Below are 19,524 nucleotides of genomic sequence, written 5' to 3' on the forward strand. Positions count from 1 at the left end.
TGTGAGATAACTAGGGATACCTGCCGCTTGAAAAGAAGCATCAATAAAATCCCATCACACTCGGTCATATACTTTTTTCAAATAAATTTTTATCGCCATCCACTTTTGACTCTTGCAGCTCTTCATTGAATGGATCACCTCTTGTGAAATGACAATATTATTGGTAATATTACGTCCGGCAATAAACCCTGCCTGTTCCTGCGCAATAATTTTAGGGAATATAATCTTAAAGCGGTTAGCTATTACCTTCATCACCAACTTGTAGAGGACGGAGCAAAGACTTATAGGGCGGAACTGAGCAAACTCCTCAGGATTCTAAATCTTGGGAATAAGGACAATCAAGGTATTATTAAGCCTAAAATTAATATCCCTACCGTTGAAGACCATTTTCACCCAGCCACAAACAGCTGGACCTACTGTATCCCACTGTTTCTGAAAGAAGATAGCATGAAAATCGTCGCTACCCGGAGCTTTTAAGGGAGCCATGTCAAACATAGCTCTCTTAATTTCCTCATTAGTGACCACTCTTCCTAAAAAATCACTATCGGTAGAAGCAAATTGGGGAAACCTGTTAGGAGGCAAGGATCACATGGGACCAGGGTCATCTCCGTATAATTTCTAGAAAAAAATTAGAAGCTTCCAATTCGATAGCCTTAGGATCAAATACCCAATCACCAAGAGAGTTACAAATGGCAGAAATACGGTTATTTTTTCGCCTCTGCAAAGTGCAAGCATGAAAAAGCTTAGTGTTTCTATCCCCCAGATGAAGCTAGTCACACTGAGCCTTTTGTTTCCAGAGAAGTTCCTCATGATGTAACACATTTTCCTACTCATTTCTTATCTTTATTTCAACAGGAGCTAAATGAGTGGAACCTAAAAGGTTCATTTTCCTCTGAACGATTGACAACTTATGAATTAGGTTTCTCCTACGAGTAGTGATGTGGTCGTAAATGGTCTTATTCCACTCTTTGAGATTCGCAGTAAATTTATTTAAAGAAGCAGACATGTTCCCTTGAAAGACCCACTAATGTCTCACAAGATTTCCAAAATCAGAGTGTTCAACCCATCCTGCTAAGAACCTAAAAGGTCTTCCCCTAGGCAAGGCAAAATCAAAATTAAAGTTGAAGAGAAAAGAACGGTGGTCAGATTTAATTCTTGGAAGATGAGTAACTAAGCTGTTTGGAAAATAGTTTACCCAAGCCTCATTACCTAAAGCATGATCCAATCTTTCAAACAGATGACCCCTGTAGCAAGTAAAAGGAGGTCCCTTAAACCCCAAATCATGAAGGTTAGACAAGTCCACAAAATTACCAAAATGGGGACACCTCTTTCCATTCGAAAGGCCACCCTTTTTCTCATCAGAGGAAAGAATAGCATTGAAATATCCAATCACCATCCAAGGAGTTTGCCCAGCAGGTATAGTAGCTCTCAATTCATGCCAAAGGTCTTTTCGCTTCTGACGATTATGACTCCTGTAAACGAACCCGATCAATATTGGAATTGATGAAGAATTGTGCCAAACCTGAGTAATAATGAATTGGGGATGATTTTGTAGAATCTTCACTTTAACAGACTTGTTCCAACCAATACAAATGCCCCTAGCATAACCAATAGCCTCCACACGATGTGAAAATTGAAATCCCAATTTTGCAATAATTCTATCTGCCTTGGATCCACTAACTCTATTTTCCAACAAGCTAATAATATCGGGTCTGTGCTCCATATTATACTCGCAAAAAATATGAGAAAATTTGGCATTGGCGCATCCCTGACAATTTCAAGAAAAAATCGAGAGATTCATAATTAATAGAAAATAGTAAAGAAACCATACCATTACTGCCCGGAATCGTTCAATCCACTAGATTCAGAATCAGCACGTACTCCCATTTCAGCTTTCTTTGAAAGGTCAGAGGAAATAAGCTTCGCCACCTCTTTCATAGAATCAGCTAAAGAAACCCGTAAGTTTGCAGAAGCTTTAAATTGATTCCCACGTCCTTTTAAAACATTACTTTTTTTGCTCGTTCCTCTAGTAATGCCAAATTTCTCATTACTTTTTTTATCCTTATTTTCCGTTTTACTTGTACCTATATGCTCAAAAATATGACATTTAGACTGATCAAATGAATTAAAAAAATTTTAAAAGTGACAGCAGAGTGTTTCTCGTGGTCTAAAATATTATCAATCAGCTGAACATCAACTTTTACTGGGCTTTCAAAGGCCGGGTTGAAATGTGCCTTAATATCACCCGACTTACTAGCTTGTAATTTTGGGTTATAATGGTTTTCAAAGTTACCTGCATTCAACAAAATAGACCCAAATTCTTGGTTAGTTGAAATTAAATTAAGATTTGGAAAAACCTGGGGATTCTCGACATTGGTCCATGTAGAAGAGGCCTGCTGGTCACTAACGGGCCTGGAAAGAGACAACGGCCTGATTGGCTTTTCCACCGCTCTAAAAGCGTGATTACCCGTGGTCTCCATATTCGTAGGAACATTGGATAAAGAGGGAGTTGCTTTAGTTTGACACGCCTGCTGACGTGATCCATTTATGTTTTCTTTAGATGACGGCCCAACCAGAAACCCATTCGGCCTACTATCAATCAATATCTTTTTTCCCTAGGCTTTTCAGCCTTATTCTGTCATTACCATGGCCTGAATGAACTCCCCCCAATGCGCTTAGTTTCTGAAATATTTATGTTCTTTTGGGCTTTCGAATCCAGACCCAGGTCACAAGTCCTCTTTTGGGCATCTGAACCAATGCCCGAATTTTTAACAGTTTTAATATACAGAGGTAGCAAAGATTTAATAAAATCTTCTCCCCTAGAATCAAGGGTGGTCAAATCAGGTTCCACCACTTGAAGATTTAATTATTTTAAATCTGCCTTTATCGTTTCCTCTTCACCGCCCGTCTTCTTGCCTTCAATGGTAAAGACATTAAATCTAGAGCCTAACCTTCCTTTTCCAGCAGCCATACCACTAGAATCACAAGAATCCCCCAATCTTCATCGGGATTTACGCTCTACCAACATCCAAGGTCTGAAAGTTGGTTCAGGGACCTTTCCTGGATCGTTGTTGTTACTGTTAGAACCGTCGTCGACCACCACTTTGTCACTATCTTTGCGCAATATTTCTTTCGACAAGGAACACAACTCCCTCACATGCCCGTATTTTCCACAGGTAAAACAGATCGTTGGTAAGGCTTCATATTCCACCTGTTGTATTTCACCATTGACACAGATTTGAGAGATGAGAGGCTTATCCAGGTTGATAAACAGAGCCATTCTAGTGAATTTTCCCCTAGTTCTATTATCGGTCTTAAAGTCAAACTTTACAACCTTACTGATCATGCTTCCAATTGCCTCGAGAATCTTCCTTTTGTACATAAACCCCAGTAATCCGGGTAGCCTGATCCATGCCATAACTACACTTGGGTATGGTTGAAGGGGAGAGAACTCTTTTGTCCATGGTTGAACTGTCAAATATTGCCCAAAAATTATCCATGGTCCCTGTGTAAGAACTTTGTCATAATCCTCTTAGTTTTGGAATTTAGCCAAAAAATACTCATTCTTAATATCCACTAATTGGAATAATTGTATAGGCTTCCACAGGCTACTAATTCGATTAAAAAGAACACCATAACTGATATTTCGGCAAAGTAGTTTTAAAAATACTATCATCTCCATCTCCTTAGACAAGATTTCTTTGACTCGATCAAAGAACTCAATTGCCGGAATTCCATTAACAGTGGACCTTATGATATCATCGTCTAACAAAATAAAATCTTCATCACTTCCCTCCTCAAATCTCACAACTTTCTGACTAGTCCCAGACGAACCAGTCCCAAAAAGTTTGTCTGTCCATGATGTTGCCGCATTCAAAGGTGGACCAGAGTCCACAACCATATCCACAGAAGCCCCATCGAAAACATATTTAAACCTAACTTTCTTGGTATTGCGATCCTCAGATAGCCATGAATCATCATTACTGTCAATTACTTTCAGAGAGTTTTCCATTCGACGTGAAATATTTGAAAATTTTACTACCATTGAGGATTTAGTTTAGTTAGTACGATCGTTATTGCAATAATTAAAAGAATATATATGATTTTGAACGTGTTTAAAAACTTTATTTTTCTATTTAAAGGTTGAGATTATAAGAAAAGTGAGTATTGTATAAGAAAAAGGGCAAAATTAACGGTAAATGCCACCTTTTTTATATAAAATTAGCAATTAAGTTTTTTACATTATTTTAAAAATAGATTATTATTATTATACTCACATGAAAAAACGCGTTCAAAAGAGACATTTTAAAAAATGCTTTATACTAAACACTTTTTTTTTTTGAATGGTTAAATGGTTGCTTCTTCTACTCATATGGTTTAGTTTGATTCCTCTCTTATGTTTATTTTTATTAATGCATATTGTTTCAAACTTTTTTATTTTTAATTTATATTTTTAATTAATAAACATTTTATTTTCAAATTTTAAATAAAAACATGTTTTTAAAGTTTTTATTTAATTTTTAATTCATGTTTTTAATTAATAATTTCTTTATTTATACAGCAAAATAATAAATATGTAATTATATAATGAAAATATACTTTTGATATAAATCATTATGTTAAATATATTTTAATTTTTTAAAAATAAACTAATTTATTTATTTATTTTTCTTTATATATAATTTTATATGTCAAAGATTTATTTTTATGTATATTTTGAGTTTCAGAAATTCTAATATTATAAAACCAAATAATTATTTCAAATATCATTATTTTTCACATATACCCATGATATGGATGGTAAAAATATTGCACACATAAAAAAGTATATTTACTAAAAATAATGATATTTGAAATAATTAATTGATTATATATATATATATATATATATTAGAATTTACCATATCCACAAATAGGTAAAAAAATAATGATATTTAATATATTTATTTTATTTTATAATATTAGAATTTACCATACACGCAATGTACAGAAAAAAAATGGCATATAAAAAATATATATATAAAATAGCTAATGTTTTTAAAGTATAAAATATATTTAACAAAATGATATATATATATATATATATATATAAAATATATTTAACAAAATTATATATATATATATATAGGGCTGAGCATTCAATCGAATCAATTGAAATAATTTTGAGTTAATTGAGTTGATTTAATGCTATTTTATTATCCAAACTTGATTTAAATTTTTTCAAATTCATGTCGTGTTGAATTGAGTGAGATTATTTGAGTTAAATTAAAAAATTAAATGTCAAATTAAAATACTACTACAATATAACCAATTTCATATTAGAGCACATAAATTTGAAACTATATATATTTGAAAATTTATTCAAAGCAAAATAAGAAAAGAAAAAAAGATACTTCAGTTTGATAAACTTAAATCATTGATTAACTTATTCAACTCCCTAAAATTATTATTTTAGAATATTTTTAAATTTTACTTTCTTTATATATTCTTTAGAATTTTTAAAATTTTAAAATTTTAATTTTTATAAATATTTTGAATTTTAAAAATTATTTTGATTTTTTAATTTTTGTTTAGAGAGAGATCAATTTGTTCATTTTCAAAATTGACATGGACCAAAGGGGTACTCACACCAATTTATTATTCGAATTATTCAAGTTATTCAAATTGTAAAATTTAACTTGACTCAAACTCGAAAATTCGAGTTGACTTGAAAAATATCGAATAATTCAATTCGATTAACTCAAAATTCGGTTTTTCTTCTATTTTGTCAAATTGAATCAAGTTTCGCTCACCCTTATATATATAAATATATCATATAGTTTTATTTATAATTACATATTATGTTGTCTATATAGATAAAGTAGTTATTAATTAAAAACATGAATTAAAAATAAAATAAAAACATAAAAACATGTATATTAATTAAAAACTTGAAAAACATATTTATTAATTAAAATATTAATTTAAAAAAGCCTGGAAATAACATGCATAAAAAAACAATGAAATAAGCATGGAAGAGGATTTGAACTTGTATAAGTGAAACACAAATATTTTACTTTTGGTATATTTGAAAAGATGATATTTTAGTCTATGCACATTAATTTTATTATTAATGGAATAGTGTTGGCTTAACATTAATTAATGTAGCATTAAATCGAATATTAAATAAAATTAAAAAAATTATTAATTTTGAAAACAAATGGAATTACGCGGTTTAATAGTTGATGTAGAACAAACTTATGTTATCTAAGTCGAACAAACTTATGTTACCTAAAACGTGACTCCATCCAGTATGAGGACCAAAAATGGGAATACAAATTGCTAATTCTTTGGAACATAATTCAATAATAGTCTTCTTCGAATAGTTTAATAGGAACAAAATACGATTTATTTTAATAGAATACAATTCCTTTTATAATTTATAAATTATAATATATTTGAATTAATAATATAAATAATATGATATAGAGCATACACTTTATTAGAATATAATAAATAAATATTTCTTATTGTTTTATATTTTATTTTCAACTTTTACTAAACCTCTAAACTAATAAAAATAAAATCTTTAAATAACATTAGGTTTATAATATAAAAAAGTTCTTGTAAAATCTTTATTTCTTATTGTTTTAATTTTTAAGCTTTTTGTAATTTTTGTATTTGTTTTGCAATTTTATACTATTTTAATAAATTTTAATATTTCGATTTTTCCCATTTTATAATTTTTAAAATTATTAATTTTTATAATTTTGAAATTTTAAAAATCTAATTTTATTTTAAAATAAATTTCTATTATTTTTAATATTTTTAAAAATATATAAAATTGTTAAACTAAGCTTTATTTGATAAAAGATTTTGATATAACAAACTAAAAGTGTTTTTAAAAATAAGCTAAATTTGACAAAATAATTTTTAAATTTAAATTCTAAGAAATAAAACTACTTACAATAAACTCTTAGAAAATTTTGAAACAATTTTAAAATTAAGTGAAAATATTTTTAACCAAGTCAAAATGATCTCAATTAAGTTAAAATCATTTTAACACATCAAATGATTTTCAAACAAGTCAGAATTGCTCCGGGCCAAAAAGTATCGCTACCATTTGGCCAAGTATCGATAATTTTTTAAAATAATCGATACTATTAGAAAAATTGAGACAAAAAATGCATTATGTCAAAACCCTAAAAATTATCGATATTATGTTTTTGGTATCAATACTTTTTGAAAATAATCGAAACCTTTATTAAAAACGATACCAAAATTGTATTTTGTTTCTCATAAACCCTACAAAGTATCGATCCGGTATCGATACCTATATCTGGAAGTATCGATAAAATATTTTTGAAGTATCGATTATTTCATTCCAATGGTCACTGAATTAGCATTTATGACAAAAAAATATTGATACCCTTTTTGGAGGTATCAATACTCAAAGTTGTAGGTGAAATAAATGCTTTGGTTTTACATTCCCAATAGCCATATTAACTTCTCCAACATCCTCAACAACTGAAAATCTATTAGGGGATATAAATGCTATCTTTTAAAGTCCTACAACAACCAAAAAAGTACTTTCAATAAAAAATCATCAATCAAATAATCTTAGAGCTTAAAATTTCATATTCTTCTTACATACACTTGTGAGCCTCATCTCTTTTCTTTTGCTTAAGTGTATCTCATTGTATTTGTGCTTCAATTTGGAAATGATTTTATCATGTAGGGATTATTTCTTTGTTTGTTCATTTGCATCTCTTTAAGAGGTTTTGAAACTTGTTGTAGAAATCTTAAAGAGTTGTAGGGTTAAACCTTGTCCTCAAAGGTTGAATAAATTAGTGAATTTAAGAAAAATCCTTAGTGGTGGAAAACTAAAGTAGTGGAGTAGGCAATTGGGGTCGAACCACTCTAAATTTTTTTGTGTTCTTTGTTTCATTTTTGCCTTTATTTTCACCAAAATTTTTAAAGGCCAATTCACACCCTCTAGATATTTTTCGGTTTGCTTTATCGAGCTTTCAAAAATTATGAAAAAAAAATAGTTTCCATGAGTCGCTTGCCACATAAAGAGTTGGGAATTAAGAAAAAGAACTAGAATTCGGTTAAAGTCGAAGGGGAGAGACTTAGGTTCCCTAGCAACGACACCATGTTCTCACATGGTGTTGATGCTTATATTTAGGGGCGAAGCTAGAAAATTATTTTGGAGGCCGAAATTAAATTGTAATTTTTATAATAGTAAAAATGAAATTTCATCATTTTAATAGCCTATATCTTTATAATTTTTAAAGGATTAAGTCGATTTTTTATATTTTTAGGAGGGGCCAAAGTGCAATTTAGCTTTTATTAATTTAAAATTTTAAAGGGCCTAAATAAAAAAATTTCATTTTAGGAGGGGGTCGAGACTCCTGTCAGCCCCCTAGCTACGCCCCTGCTTTTATTGATGATATTGATAAGTTAATCAATCTTAAAGACGAATCCATAAAAATATAATTTAGTTTTTCATAATATTTATACAAATTTTTGCAATTTTATTATAATTTCTAAAAAAATATAAAAATCAGGTGCAAATTATATATATATATTTAAAATTATATGTTTTTCATTTCTAATAATTTTCCATTATCATTTTAAATAACTTTTAATTATTCTGCAATTTTTATAATTTTATAATTTTGAAAAATCTATTTTAAAAATTTTAAAAATCTAAATTCTTTTATAAATTTATAAATTTTATGATTTTTAAACAATTTTAAGAGAAATTACCATATTTTGTCATGTGGTGAAGTTGATGGACATTGCTAAATCCACCACCGCTTCACAATTGATAAGTTTTGCTCCACCACCTACCCCATTTTATTATGGTTGTATAATCTTAAAAACTATCATCACCTCCTTAAATATTGGATGCATCCATATACCTCACCTCTTCCGCTCCGTTTCAATTTAATTTTGGCTTAAGGGTGTAACAAGCTCTTAAATTTAAAAAAAAGTAATTAAGCCCATTTTCTTTTGCACTTGACTTGAACTTTCAAAATGCATAAAAAGGGCCTCAAAGTTTTTTCAACAAAAGCAATTAAACCCCTGTTATTTTTTTGCACTCAATTGAATACTTGAATTGCTAAAATCAAAAAGACCTTTTGATCATTAATCGTTAAAGCCACCACGTGTCAACCACAATGTGACATGTGGCAAAAGATGATAAAAATTATAAAAAAAGAATTAAAATTATAAAATCGTAAAAATTTATAAAATTGTAAAAAATAAAATATATAAAAATATAAAAAATTATAAAATTTTATAAAGTCGTAAGAAAATTATAACAATTATCGAACCAAAAGAAGCATTTTATAATTTTCTATAACTTTTATTGATTTTATTTTTTTATCATTTTTTGTCACATGTCACGCTGTGTTGCGACACGTGATAGCTTTAACTGAAAAAGATTGGGATCGTTAACTTTAACATCAACGATTAAATTTAATGATTAAAGGGCCTTTTTGATGCATTTTATAATTTTTTATTATTTTTATAAAATTTTATATTTTTATGGTTTTATAATTTTGATAAATATTAAATATTAAATATTTTTATATTTTTATTAAAATTCAATAAATTTTATTGATTTTTATTTTTATAATTTTTGCCACATGTCACACCATGATTGTGACATGAGGTGACTTTAACTGAAAAATTAGGGGCAGTTAACTTTAACGGTCATTGGGCTTTTTGATATATTTTGACATTTAAAGTACTCAATTGAGTAAAAGTTAAAATAAAAAGGGCTTAATTACTTTTTTAAAAGTTGTGAGGGTCTTTTGATATATTTTAAAAGTTCAAGTACACAATTGAGTGCAAAAAAGAAAAAAGAAAAAAAAAAGTAGGGCTTAATTACTTTTTTTAAAAAGTTTGAGAATTTTACACCCTTAAACCTTTAATTTTTGCTACTTATATTTAAAATTTTCAATTCTTTTAAATGCAAATAAATATTTAAAAATAAAACATATGTATTTTTGTATAACACATTATTATATTTTACTCATTCAATAATTATATATATACAAGAATAATATATAATTTAAGGTAACAGAGCAGTTGCTTTATACTCAGAGAAAAGAAATTATGTTACCTTTATCCTACATCTATTTTTCAAAAGAAAATTTCAAATAAATCAGATTTGAGAGGAATATTTTCTATTTCTAGCGGGTCAATTTCATAGAATATTCAAAAGCATTTTAGCACTTACCAAAGTTCATGTCTCATCAATACTGCATTTGACCTATAAAATTTATAATTTAATATAAAATCTTTATGAATTATTATATAAAATTTTAATTCAAATTAAAAAGCATTTACCTCAATGTATCATATATTTTTACATTTGGTTTTCATTATTGAGATATCAGAGACGAAACTACTAAATGAAATAAAAGATACCAATACTTAATATATATATATATATATTTTATATCCTCTTAATCTACCATATTTATATTTCTGAATAAGCGAAGATCACTAGAAGAAAAAAAAATAAATGGCCATGCATAAAACAGCACATAAAGTAGCAACTAGCTTACCTTAAGCAATGACACTATTGTCTTCACCAAACTAAGACAAACTTAGAAACCATCGATAAATTGACTCCTTATCAACATTGGCATAATTAATTATCTCATGTCCAGGAACTGATTTATGAATAGCTACGGTGATTTACAACTTGGAACTGTGAACAGCTAATGAGAATTGACAGCATAATTGATCCAAGATGTTTTACAGTACATTTCTACGTAGATCCTTGCATGCTGCATGAATATATGAGAGCGTAGATAGAGATAAATATGATATCTGTTTTAATCCCAATCAACTTGCCCAACTGCAATGTTCACTGGCATCTATACCACCAAATATATACATACTCACCGCATCAGTCAACTGTATGAAAACTTCGTTTCCTACGGTAATAGCATCAAAACAACAAGCTGAGAGGACCATTAGTGTAACTAAGATTCAAATTTTTAATGAGTTTCTTATTACAACATGAAAAATACCTTGATCCAGGTGGACCAATTACCAATTACCACTTGCCCCAACCCCATCCAAATTCACTTTATATTGGCAACCCAAAATTTCAAGACCCGATGTGTGTGAAACCACACTGTTACAAAGGGCAACTCTTTCCCAAACTGGAAAAACTAAAAATTTATAGCATAAACAATCGGTTTTAAATGAAATAAATTCATTGGGATTCCTAAAATGCCATGTTTGTTTGCTTGAACGAAACAAGTGTTGGCCGAAAGGGTTATTAAAGAAGCTGTTTTTACTTCCATATACCACAAAGGCAAATTCCATGTTGAAAGTTGCTTCTGTGTTGCAACAGACCTTCCAAAAATTGTAGGCGGGAAAATAATATTTCTATGGGAAAAAGGGGCGTTCCGAGAATCGAACTCGGGACCTCTCGCACCCAAAGCTAAAATCATACCACTAGACCAAACGCCCATTCGTTGTTTGATGCAGCTTTTATTTAATTTTTAATGGGGTTTTAGTACTTGGTATACCATGCTATTGAATGGGGAGTGCTATGGCATTTCGTATCTGTAAGTAATTCCTACCTTTGACCAATCTTTGCTGCAAATGTCATATTTCTTAAATAATTTCACAACTCATATTTGCTCCAACTTTTACTTCTTTCAAGTGCCCTGAAATACTGAAACACCATAACTTCTTTGCGATACAATAATGGAAATCAAGCCAGCTTTTACCTGCATTTCATACTATTAACCTATAGATCTAGCAGATGTTTGTATGCAGTGAAGGGAAAACGCAAGAGAAAGAGTAAGGGTACAAAAATTGCAAGCCCCTTCCCTAATTATTCCACCTACTCATGCTTATATAAACATTCATGGTCTCATTAGTAAGTGATCTCAAGCACTAACAAGGAAAGAAAAGAGAATGAACGATGACTTTTGGGGTTTCAAAATGCACCAGGGATTGATTTGATTGCAAGCCTCACACTGCAACAAAGTTGTGGTTATTACTCAACAAAAAGGATATAATATTAATCTAAGAGCCACAGCAAGCGTGATCCCAAGTTAGAAATGAATCTGTACATTAATTTATCACTAACCAAAATTCATTTAAATTGTTACACGAGTTGTTGAACAAACTGTGGAAAACTATATGTTGAATAAACTATAGATTGCATCATATCAACAAAATGATGTTGATCAAACAACACACATGCTTTTACTGCCGTCTACACCCTGTTGTTCTTGAGGCATTTCAATTTCATATTGCTACTTAGTTCCATACATATGCAAAAAAATATCAGCCAAATGCCACAATTGTTGAAGCTTGAAAGAAAACACAGATAAAATACGGATCCATCAGTGTCTGTCTATCATGGCAGCTTTGACTTAAAACTTGAAATAATCTAAATTCCCAAGGCAGCTTCCTTCATAAATAAGGGTGGGTATTCGATCGAATCGAGTTTAATCAAGTGACAAAATTTCGAGTTCACGAGTTCTATTTTATCATGCTAACTCGATTTGAAATTTTGTTAAAATCAAATGAAATTGTTAAAGTTAAATTAAAAAATTAAACATGTCAAATTAAAATTTTATTACAGTATAACTAATTCCATGTTAGAGCACATAAATTTGAAAACTTTTAAACTCAAAATAAAAAAATACTTTAAGTACAATAAACTTGAATCATTAATTCTTATTGGTTCTCAAAATTATTGTTTTAGAAAATTTTAATTTTTAAACTTTCTTTATATGTTTTTAGATTTTTTGAATTTTTTATAATTTTTAAAAATATAAATTTGAAATTTTATAAATATTTTGAAATTTTGAAAATTATTTTGAATTTTTTGTAGAGATGAATTTGCTCATTCTCAAACTTGATAGGGACTAAAAATATATTTATATCAATCTATTATTCAATTATATGAATTATAAAATTCAACTCAATTCGAACTTGAAACTCGAATAATTTAAATAACTTGATTCGATTAACTCGAAAATTGATTTTTTTTTTTGAATCAAATCAAATTTTGGTCACTCTTTTTTATAAGCATTTCCATTTCCTTAGCAATTATATTTGCAACAAGATTCACAATTTCGAAAACGAGGAGTTTTCAAAGACCCGAAAGGGCTTAATCCGGGGCAAGCAAGCAGTCAATAAGTTTAAGAAAATGTTAAGGCTCCCATTTCTTCCTCCCTTGCCTTTCCTTCTTTTTCTTCTGCCTCCTTCGTGCACTAGTGTCACGGACTTAGAGTTTTTACAAGCAATCCGTGCGGCCTTAGGCAGTTTCTTCGCTAAAAAACACCTAAGTCAGCCTAACTCGCAACAATTGAGGATTCAACAGAACTCCTCTAAAGCCCCCATGAAGAACAACAGAAGAACGAAGTAAGAACGAACTTGAAAGATGAACAAAAGCCATAGAAAAACAAGAACACTTGAGAGAAAAATTTGAGTGAATGCTCTCAAAATTCTATTAATCACTAAATGAATTACAATGAGGGGGAGAGGCCTTTATTTATAGTTAAGCCTTCCCAATATCAACGGTATAGATCGAATTACATCAATAGCTAAGATTTAAAGTTATCTAGATATCAAATCTCTAAGATTACAGAATCGTATCTTCTAAAAATTACACTTAGTGTCTAGGATCACATATATTTGAAGATCCCCTTCCATATTTGCCAAGCATATCTTTGAAGATCACTTTCCATATTTGCCAAGCTTAGGAGATGGTCTTTCAATCTTTTCAAGCAATGGACCAAACTGATTGGGCCGAATGACCTTCCTCGAATGCGATGGATCGCATAAGTTCGTCATGGTTGCAGGTTTCCATGTGTAACTTATGACATTCTCCCCTACTTGTTCTGACGACACCCTCGTCGTGCCCTTTTTATGGAACTGATATATCTTTTCTTGGAACTGCCACAATGCTTCGACAAGTTCCCAACTTGCTTCGCTGTCAGGAACTCTCTACCATCGAACCAAGTATTCATGCCTCGGCTGATGGTACCTTTGTCTAATCATGCGATCTGCCTCATTTCAACTTCACGGTCGTAAGAGACCTTTACCCCCATTGGTGGTCGTTCAGCCTTGCCTCGATTTAGATCCTCTTGATCACCATTGAATGGCTTAAGCATACTTACATGAAACACTAGGTGGACTTTGAGCTTTGCTAGCAACTCAAGCTTGTAGGCTACCTTGCCTACTCTTTTCACAACTTTGAACGACCTTTCGTATCTTCGCGCAAGCCCTTTGTGCAAACCCGTATATCGCAACATCAAGTGTAGTTTGGTAAGGATAGCGTCACCCACTTGGAATTGCACATCTCTTCGATTTTGATCGGCCCACTTCTTGTTGTGCTTGCTTGCCTTGTGTAAACAAGCTCTAGCCAGGTAATTCTTCTCTTGCCAATCCTTCGCAAATCGATAAGCCGCATGATTTGGTCTTGTATAACGGGTCGTAATAGCGTTGGGTGTGAGTGGCTGTTGACCCATCACTATCTCGAATGGGCTTTGATTCGTGGCCTCACTTCGTTGCAAGTTGTATGAAAATTGGGCCACATCCAACAAATTTGGCCGATCCCTTTGTGTGGCGCTCACATAGTGCCGAAGATATGTCTCCAACAATGCATTCACTCGTTCAGTTTGCCCATCTGTTTGTGGATGCATGCTTGTAGAAAAGTTCAAGTCTGAGCCAATTGACTTGAACAACTCCGTCCAGAATTGACTCGTAAATCGTCCATCTCTATCACTGATAATAGACAGTGGCACTCTCCTATATTTCACTACGTGTCTAAGAAATAAACCGGCTACCTCCTCAGCAAGGCTAGCTAGAATGAACGTCGCATACTTTGAAAACCTGTCCACCACAACAAGAATACTTGCAAATCCATCAAAATTAGGCAAATCAACTATAAAATCCATGGATACACCCTTCCATGGTCTTTCCGGAATGGGCAAGGGTTGTAGCAAATCTACCGGACTTTTTAGCTCGACCTTGTCTTATTGGTACAATAGGCAACTCGTCACATAGGTCTCCACCTCTTCACCCATGTGAGGCCAATAGTAACAGTCCTCCAAAAGGGCTAAGGTACGGTGTATTCCTGGATGGCGTTCCCATTTTGAGTTATGACATTCCTTCATGACTTCCTTGCATAATTTTTCATAGTGAAGCACATAGAGGCGGTGCTCATGAGTGTATAGCAATTTCCCATCAAGCCAAAATCTCATCGATTTCTCTTTTTTGGCAAGCTCAATTAAGCTTTTGGTTATGGGGTCATGGGACAATCCCTCTCGAATACGCTCCAATAAGGACCCATCGGGTTGGCTGATTGTCGTAAATTCCATCTTTCTACTAAGTGCATCAGCCACCATGTTGGCACTTCCTGGCTTATATTCCATTGTGAAATCGAACTCCGCTAGGAAAACCTACCAACGAGCCTGTTTGAGAGACAAATTTTTTTGGGTTAGAAAATAACTATTGGCAACGTTATTGATAAGGATCACGAACTTAGAACCCAGTAAATAATGCCTCAATGTGCGCAAGCAATGCACCACAACGGTTATCTCATTTTCTTGGACCGTAGACCTTCGCTCCGTCTCATTAAGCTTTCAACTCTCGAAAGCAATTGGATGCCCATCTTATATCAATACTCTCTCAATGGCATAGTCTGATGCATCCATGCGTACCTCATAAGGCTTTGAGTAATCTGGCAATGTAAGTATAAGCTCCCTTGTCATCGTTTGCTTTAATTGATTAAAGGTCCTCTCACACTGTGGTTTTCAATCCCATTTTTTACCCTTTTTCAACATGTCCGTCAAGGGTACGGTAATTCTAGAGTAGCCCTCGATAAAGCGTCGATAGTAGTTTGCCAACCCAAGGAAAGATTTCAACTCTATCACCTTGGTTAGAGCCTCCCATTCAACAATGGCCCGAATCTTACTTTCATCTATCCAGATCTTGCCACCTCCCATAATGTGGCCTAAAAATGGCACCTCTCGTTAAGCAAATGAACATTTCTCCTCTTTTACAAACAGTTCATTTACCCTTAAAGTTTGGAACACTTCCCTCAAATATTCCACATGCTTGTTGAGCTACTTACTGTACACCACAATATCTTTAAGGTAAACAACCACAAAACGATAAAGAAAAGGTTGAAGTACTTTATTTATCAGGGTGCAGAATGTAGTTGGGGCATTCTGAGTCTAAAGGGCATCACCAAGAACTCATACGAACCGTACCGCGTCACACAAGCTATCTTTGGTTCATCCCTTTCGGCTATTCGAACTTGATAGTACCCCGATCTTAAGTCCAACTTGGTAAACCATCTCGCACTACCAAGCTGATCAAACAAGTCTGCGATAAGGGGAATAGGGTACTTATTTTTCACGGTGATCTTGTTTAGGGCCCAATAATCGATGCACATCCTTAACGACCTATTGTGTTTCTTTTGAAACAACGTCGGCGTACAGTACGAAGATTTAGATGGCCTAATGAATCCCGCATCTAAAAGTTCCTTCAACTGTTTCCATAGTTCTTCTAATTCCAGCGGGGACATACAATATGGGGCCCTAGCTGACGACACTATGTTAGACACCAATTCAATCCTATGATCCACCTCCCTCTTAGGTGGCAAACTCTTTGGCAACTTTGCAGGCATCACATCCCGAAAGGATCGTAATATTTGGCCCACTTCCTCAAGGGTCTCACCAATAGTCTTAACGGTTTTCTCCATCTTCAAAGTGGCTAAGTAGTAGACTTCATCCCTACGTACTCTCTTAACAAATTGGATTGAGGATAATGTTTTTCCTTCCAGGCTCCCTTTTCTTGTCAATCTCATCGTGCATTGATGATTCGAATTCAAAATCACCATATAATTATCAGAAGGACATATGGACGCATTAACCTGATCAATGAAACTTAATCCAACTACAAAATCATAGTCATCAAGTGGTATTACCTTGATGGAAGCCTTACCGATCTAATTGCCAAGTTGGAAATTTACTCTTTTTTCAACCCCCTTGATTGTAACACTTTTCGAGTTCACCGTTTTGATTTGACCAGACTCATTTTTCATCTTGAGCCAAGTTTGTGAGCAGCCCCTTCGGACATAAACAAATTAGACGCTCCTGTGTCGACAAGTGCATTCAATTTTTTGCAGGCCGCTATCATGTCCGTAAACATCAGCCCCTTTGACCAAGATTGTTATCCTCTACGTCTGACTCCACTTTTGCTTCCATAGCAGAGAGTGTGACTTTCTTTGGACAGTCCTTAATCATATGTGGGTCATCACAATGGAAGCAACTTATAGGCCCACCTTTCCTTTTGTCCCAAGGCTTTTTACCGTTGCCATTTTTAGGGGGTCTTTCTATGTTTCTCCCACTATTTCCCTTTGGATTGAATTTGGGCTTAGAAGACCCAGGTTTATCTTTCTTCCCACCAAATTCGACCAACGACTTTGTTATAGACATGACCTTGGTAAGCTCTTGGACTCCTCAGCGTTGCAACTCTTGTTTCGCCCATAGTTTCAACTCATCCATAAAGGAAAAGAATGTATCTTTCTCACCCATATCTGAGATTTGAAGCATGAGTTTACTAAACTCTTGCACATATTCCCTCATAGTGTCTTGTTGCGAAAGTCGGTACAACTTTACTTGAGCTTCATCCTTGGCATACTCTGGATAAAACTGTACCTTAAACTTGCATTGAAACTCCTTCTAAGTTTCAATTTCTGTCCCACTACGTCCCACATCGGTGGACCTACGATGCCACCATAACAAGGTAACGTTAGTAAGATACATAGTAGTAGTAATTACCTTAGTGGCAATATCCGTGATGCCTTTGGCACGGAAGTATTACTTAACTCCCTATAGGAAGTTGTCCACATCTCTTGTGAACTTTGTTCCCTTGAACTCCTTGGGCTTGGGAACATCCACACTGGGCTTGGGTGCTATAGCAATTAACCCTTCATTGCCCAAAGTAGCCTTGTAGATTGTGAGTTTACCCTTGAGCTCCGCAATCTCCTCTTACAAGGTCATCATTATAGCCTCAATGGCATCAGTCCTACTAGTCATCATAGCCTTGATGGCATCATCCCTACAGTCAACTTCTAAACATTATCCAACACATACTCTTTGAGCTGCTCTTGCATAGACTGCAACCCATCATTAAGCCTATTATTGACATCATCAATCCTCTCCTTAGAATCCCTCATAGATTCCTTGAGAGTGACGACTTGATCCTCTAAAGCTGACAGCATGTCCCTCGAACGGATAGCTTTCCTAGCCCTCCACGAGTCTCCATTCCATCAACATTCTTAGCAACTTCTTTCAACATCTTTCAACGGTGCCTTCCAACGCTAGCTCTGATACCAATTGCATGGACTTAGAGTTTTCACAATTAATCCGTGAGGTCTTAGGCAGTTTTTTCGCTAAAAAATGCCTAAGTCAGCCTAACTCGCAACAATTGAGGATTCAACAGAACTCCTCTAAAGCCCGCATAGCAGAAGAACGAAGTAAGAATGAACTTAAAAGATGAACAAAAGCCACAGAAAAACAAGAACACTTGAGAGAAAAAATTGAGTGAATGTTCTCAAAATTCTATTAATTACTAAATGAATTACAATGAGGGGGAGATGCCTCTATTTATAGCTAAACCTTCCCAATATCAACGGTACAGATTGAAATACATTAATGGCTAAGATTTAAAGTTATCTAGATATCAAATCTTTAAGATTACAGGATCGTATCTTCTAAAGATTACACTTAATGTCTAGGATTATATATCTTTGAAGATCCCCTTCCATATTTGCCAAGCATATCTTTGAAGATCACGTTCCGTATTTGCCAAACTCCGGAGATGGGCTTTCAATCTCTCAAAGTAATGGACCGGTTTGATTAGGCCAAATGACCTCCCTCGAATGCAATGGATCGTACAAGTTCGTCATGGTTGCAGGTTCCCATGCGCAACCCATGACACTAGGACTCGTCCTATTGGCAAAATGTGCATAAATTTCCAATAACAAATAATCCGTTTGGCTCTTGGAGTTCCCACTGTTAGCTCGAACAACCTTAATTTCCTCACTATCTTCTATCAATTTCTTTCAACTTAAACTTCTAAACCTATCTTGGTAACAAAATGATAGCGTAAGTAACTAAAACGTAATATTTCAAAAATCAAATGTAATTTGGGGCAAAATAAAGTGACTATTTTTATAATTTACTCTTAATTTAATTACATTTTCAAATTTCAATTATTTAATTAATTAAATAGTTACTTGAAAAAACTTTAAAGTAATTCTCACGTCCTTTTTGTATTTATCAAGAAAATGCATTCATTTATCAATGCCACCCATTTATCTTATTTCATCATTTTCATTCAATTCTATCTATTTGATTCTACACGAAAATTTGTTCAAATATTCACTTTTTGATTTTTTATTTCTTTCAATTTTTCTAATTTTATTGGATTTTCAATATTTCCATTTTGTTTTTGTGTTTTTCAATACTTTTTGTA

General features: G+C 32.9%; 1 protein-coding gene and 1 non-coding gene across 2 annotated transcripts; both read right to left on the bottom strand.

Moving 5' to 3' along the window:
- Positions 1-3,001: 3,001 nt before the first annotated feature.
- On the bottom strand, positions 3,002-4,012 carry LOC108475156 (uncharacterized). The gene is made up of 2 exons (XM_017777147.1): positions 3,671-4,012; positions 3,002-3,505 (listed from the first exon to the last, which is right to left on the bottom strand). Exons 1-2 carry the CDS (start codon positions 4,010-4,012, stop codon positions 3,002-3,004), a joined length of 846 nt encoding a protein of 281 aa, XP_017632636.1.
- Positions 4,013-11,409: 7,397 nt separating this feature from the next.
- Positions 11,410-11,481, bottom strand: TRNAP-UGG (transfer RNA proline (anticodon UGG)). The gene has a single exon. It is a non-coding gene; the product is annotated as a tRNA-Pro (tRNA).
- Positions 11,482-19,524: the final 8,043 nt, after the last annotated feature.

This window comes from Gossypium arboreum, chromosome 3 (genome assembly GCF_025698485.1).
Source record: "Gossypium arboreum isolate Shixiya-1 chromosome 3, ASM2569848v2, whole genome shotgun sequence".
NCBI lineage: Eukaryota > Viridiplantae > Streptophyta > Magnoliopsida > Malvales > Malvaceae > Gossypium > Gossypium arboreum.

What these genes read in the sequence shown, in the direction of transcription:
- LOC108475156 (XM_017777147.1), bottom strand. Translation starts at nt 4,012, where the DNA reads ATGGAAAACTCTCTGAAAGTAATTGACAGTAATGATGATTCATGGCTA. An exon ending in CTAAGGAGATGGAGATGATA is followed by an intron (nt 3,506 to 3,670) that starts GTATTTTTAAAA and finishes GTTCTTACACAG; the next exon opens with GGACCATGGATAATTTTTGG.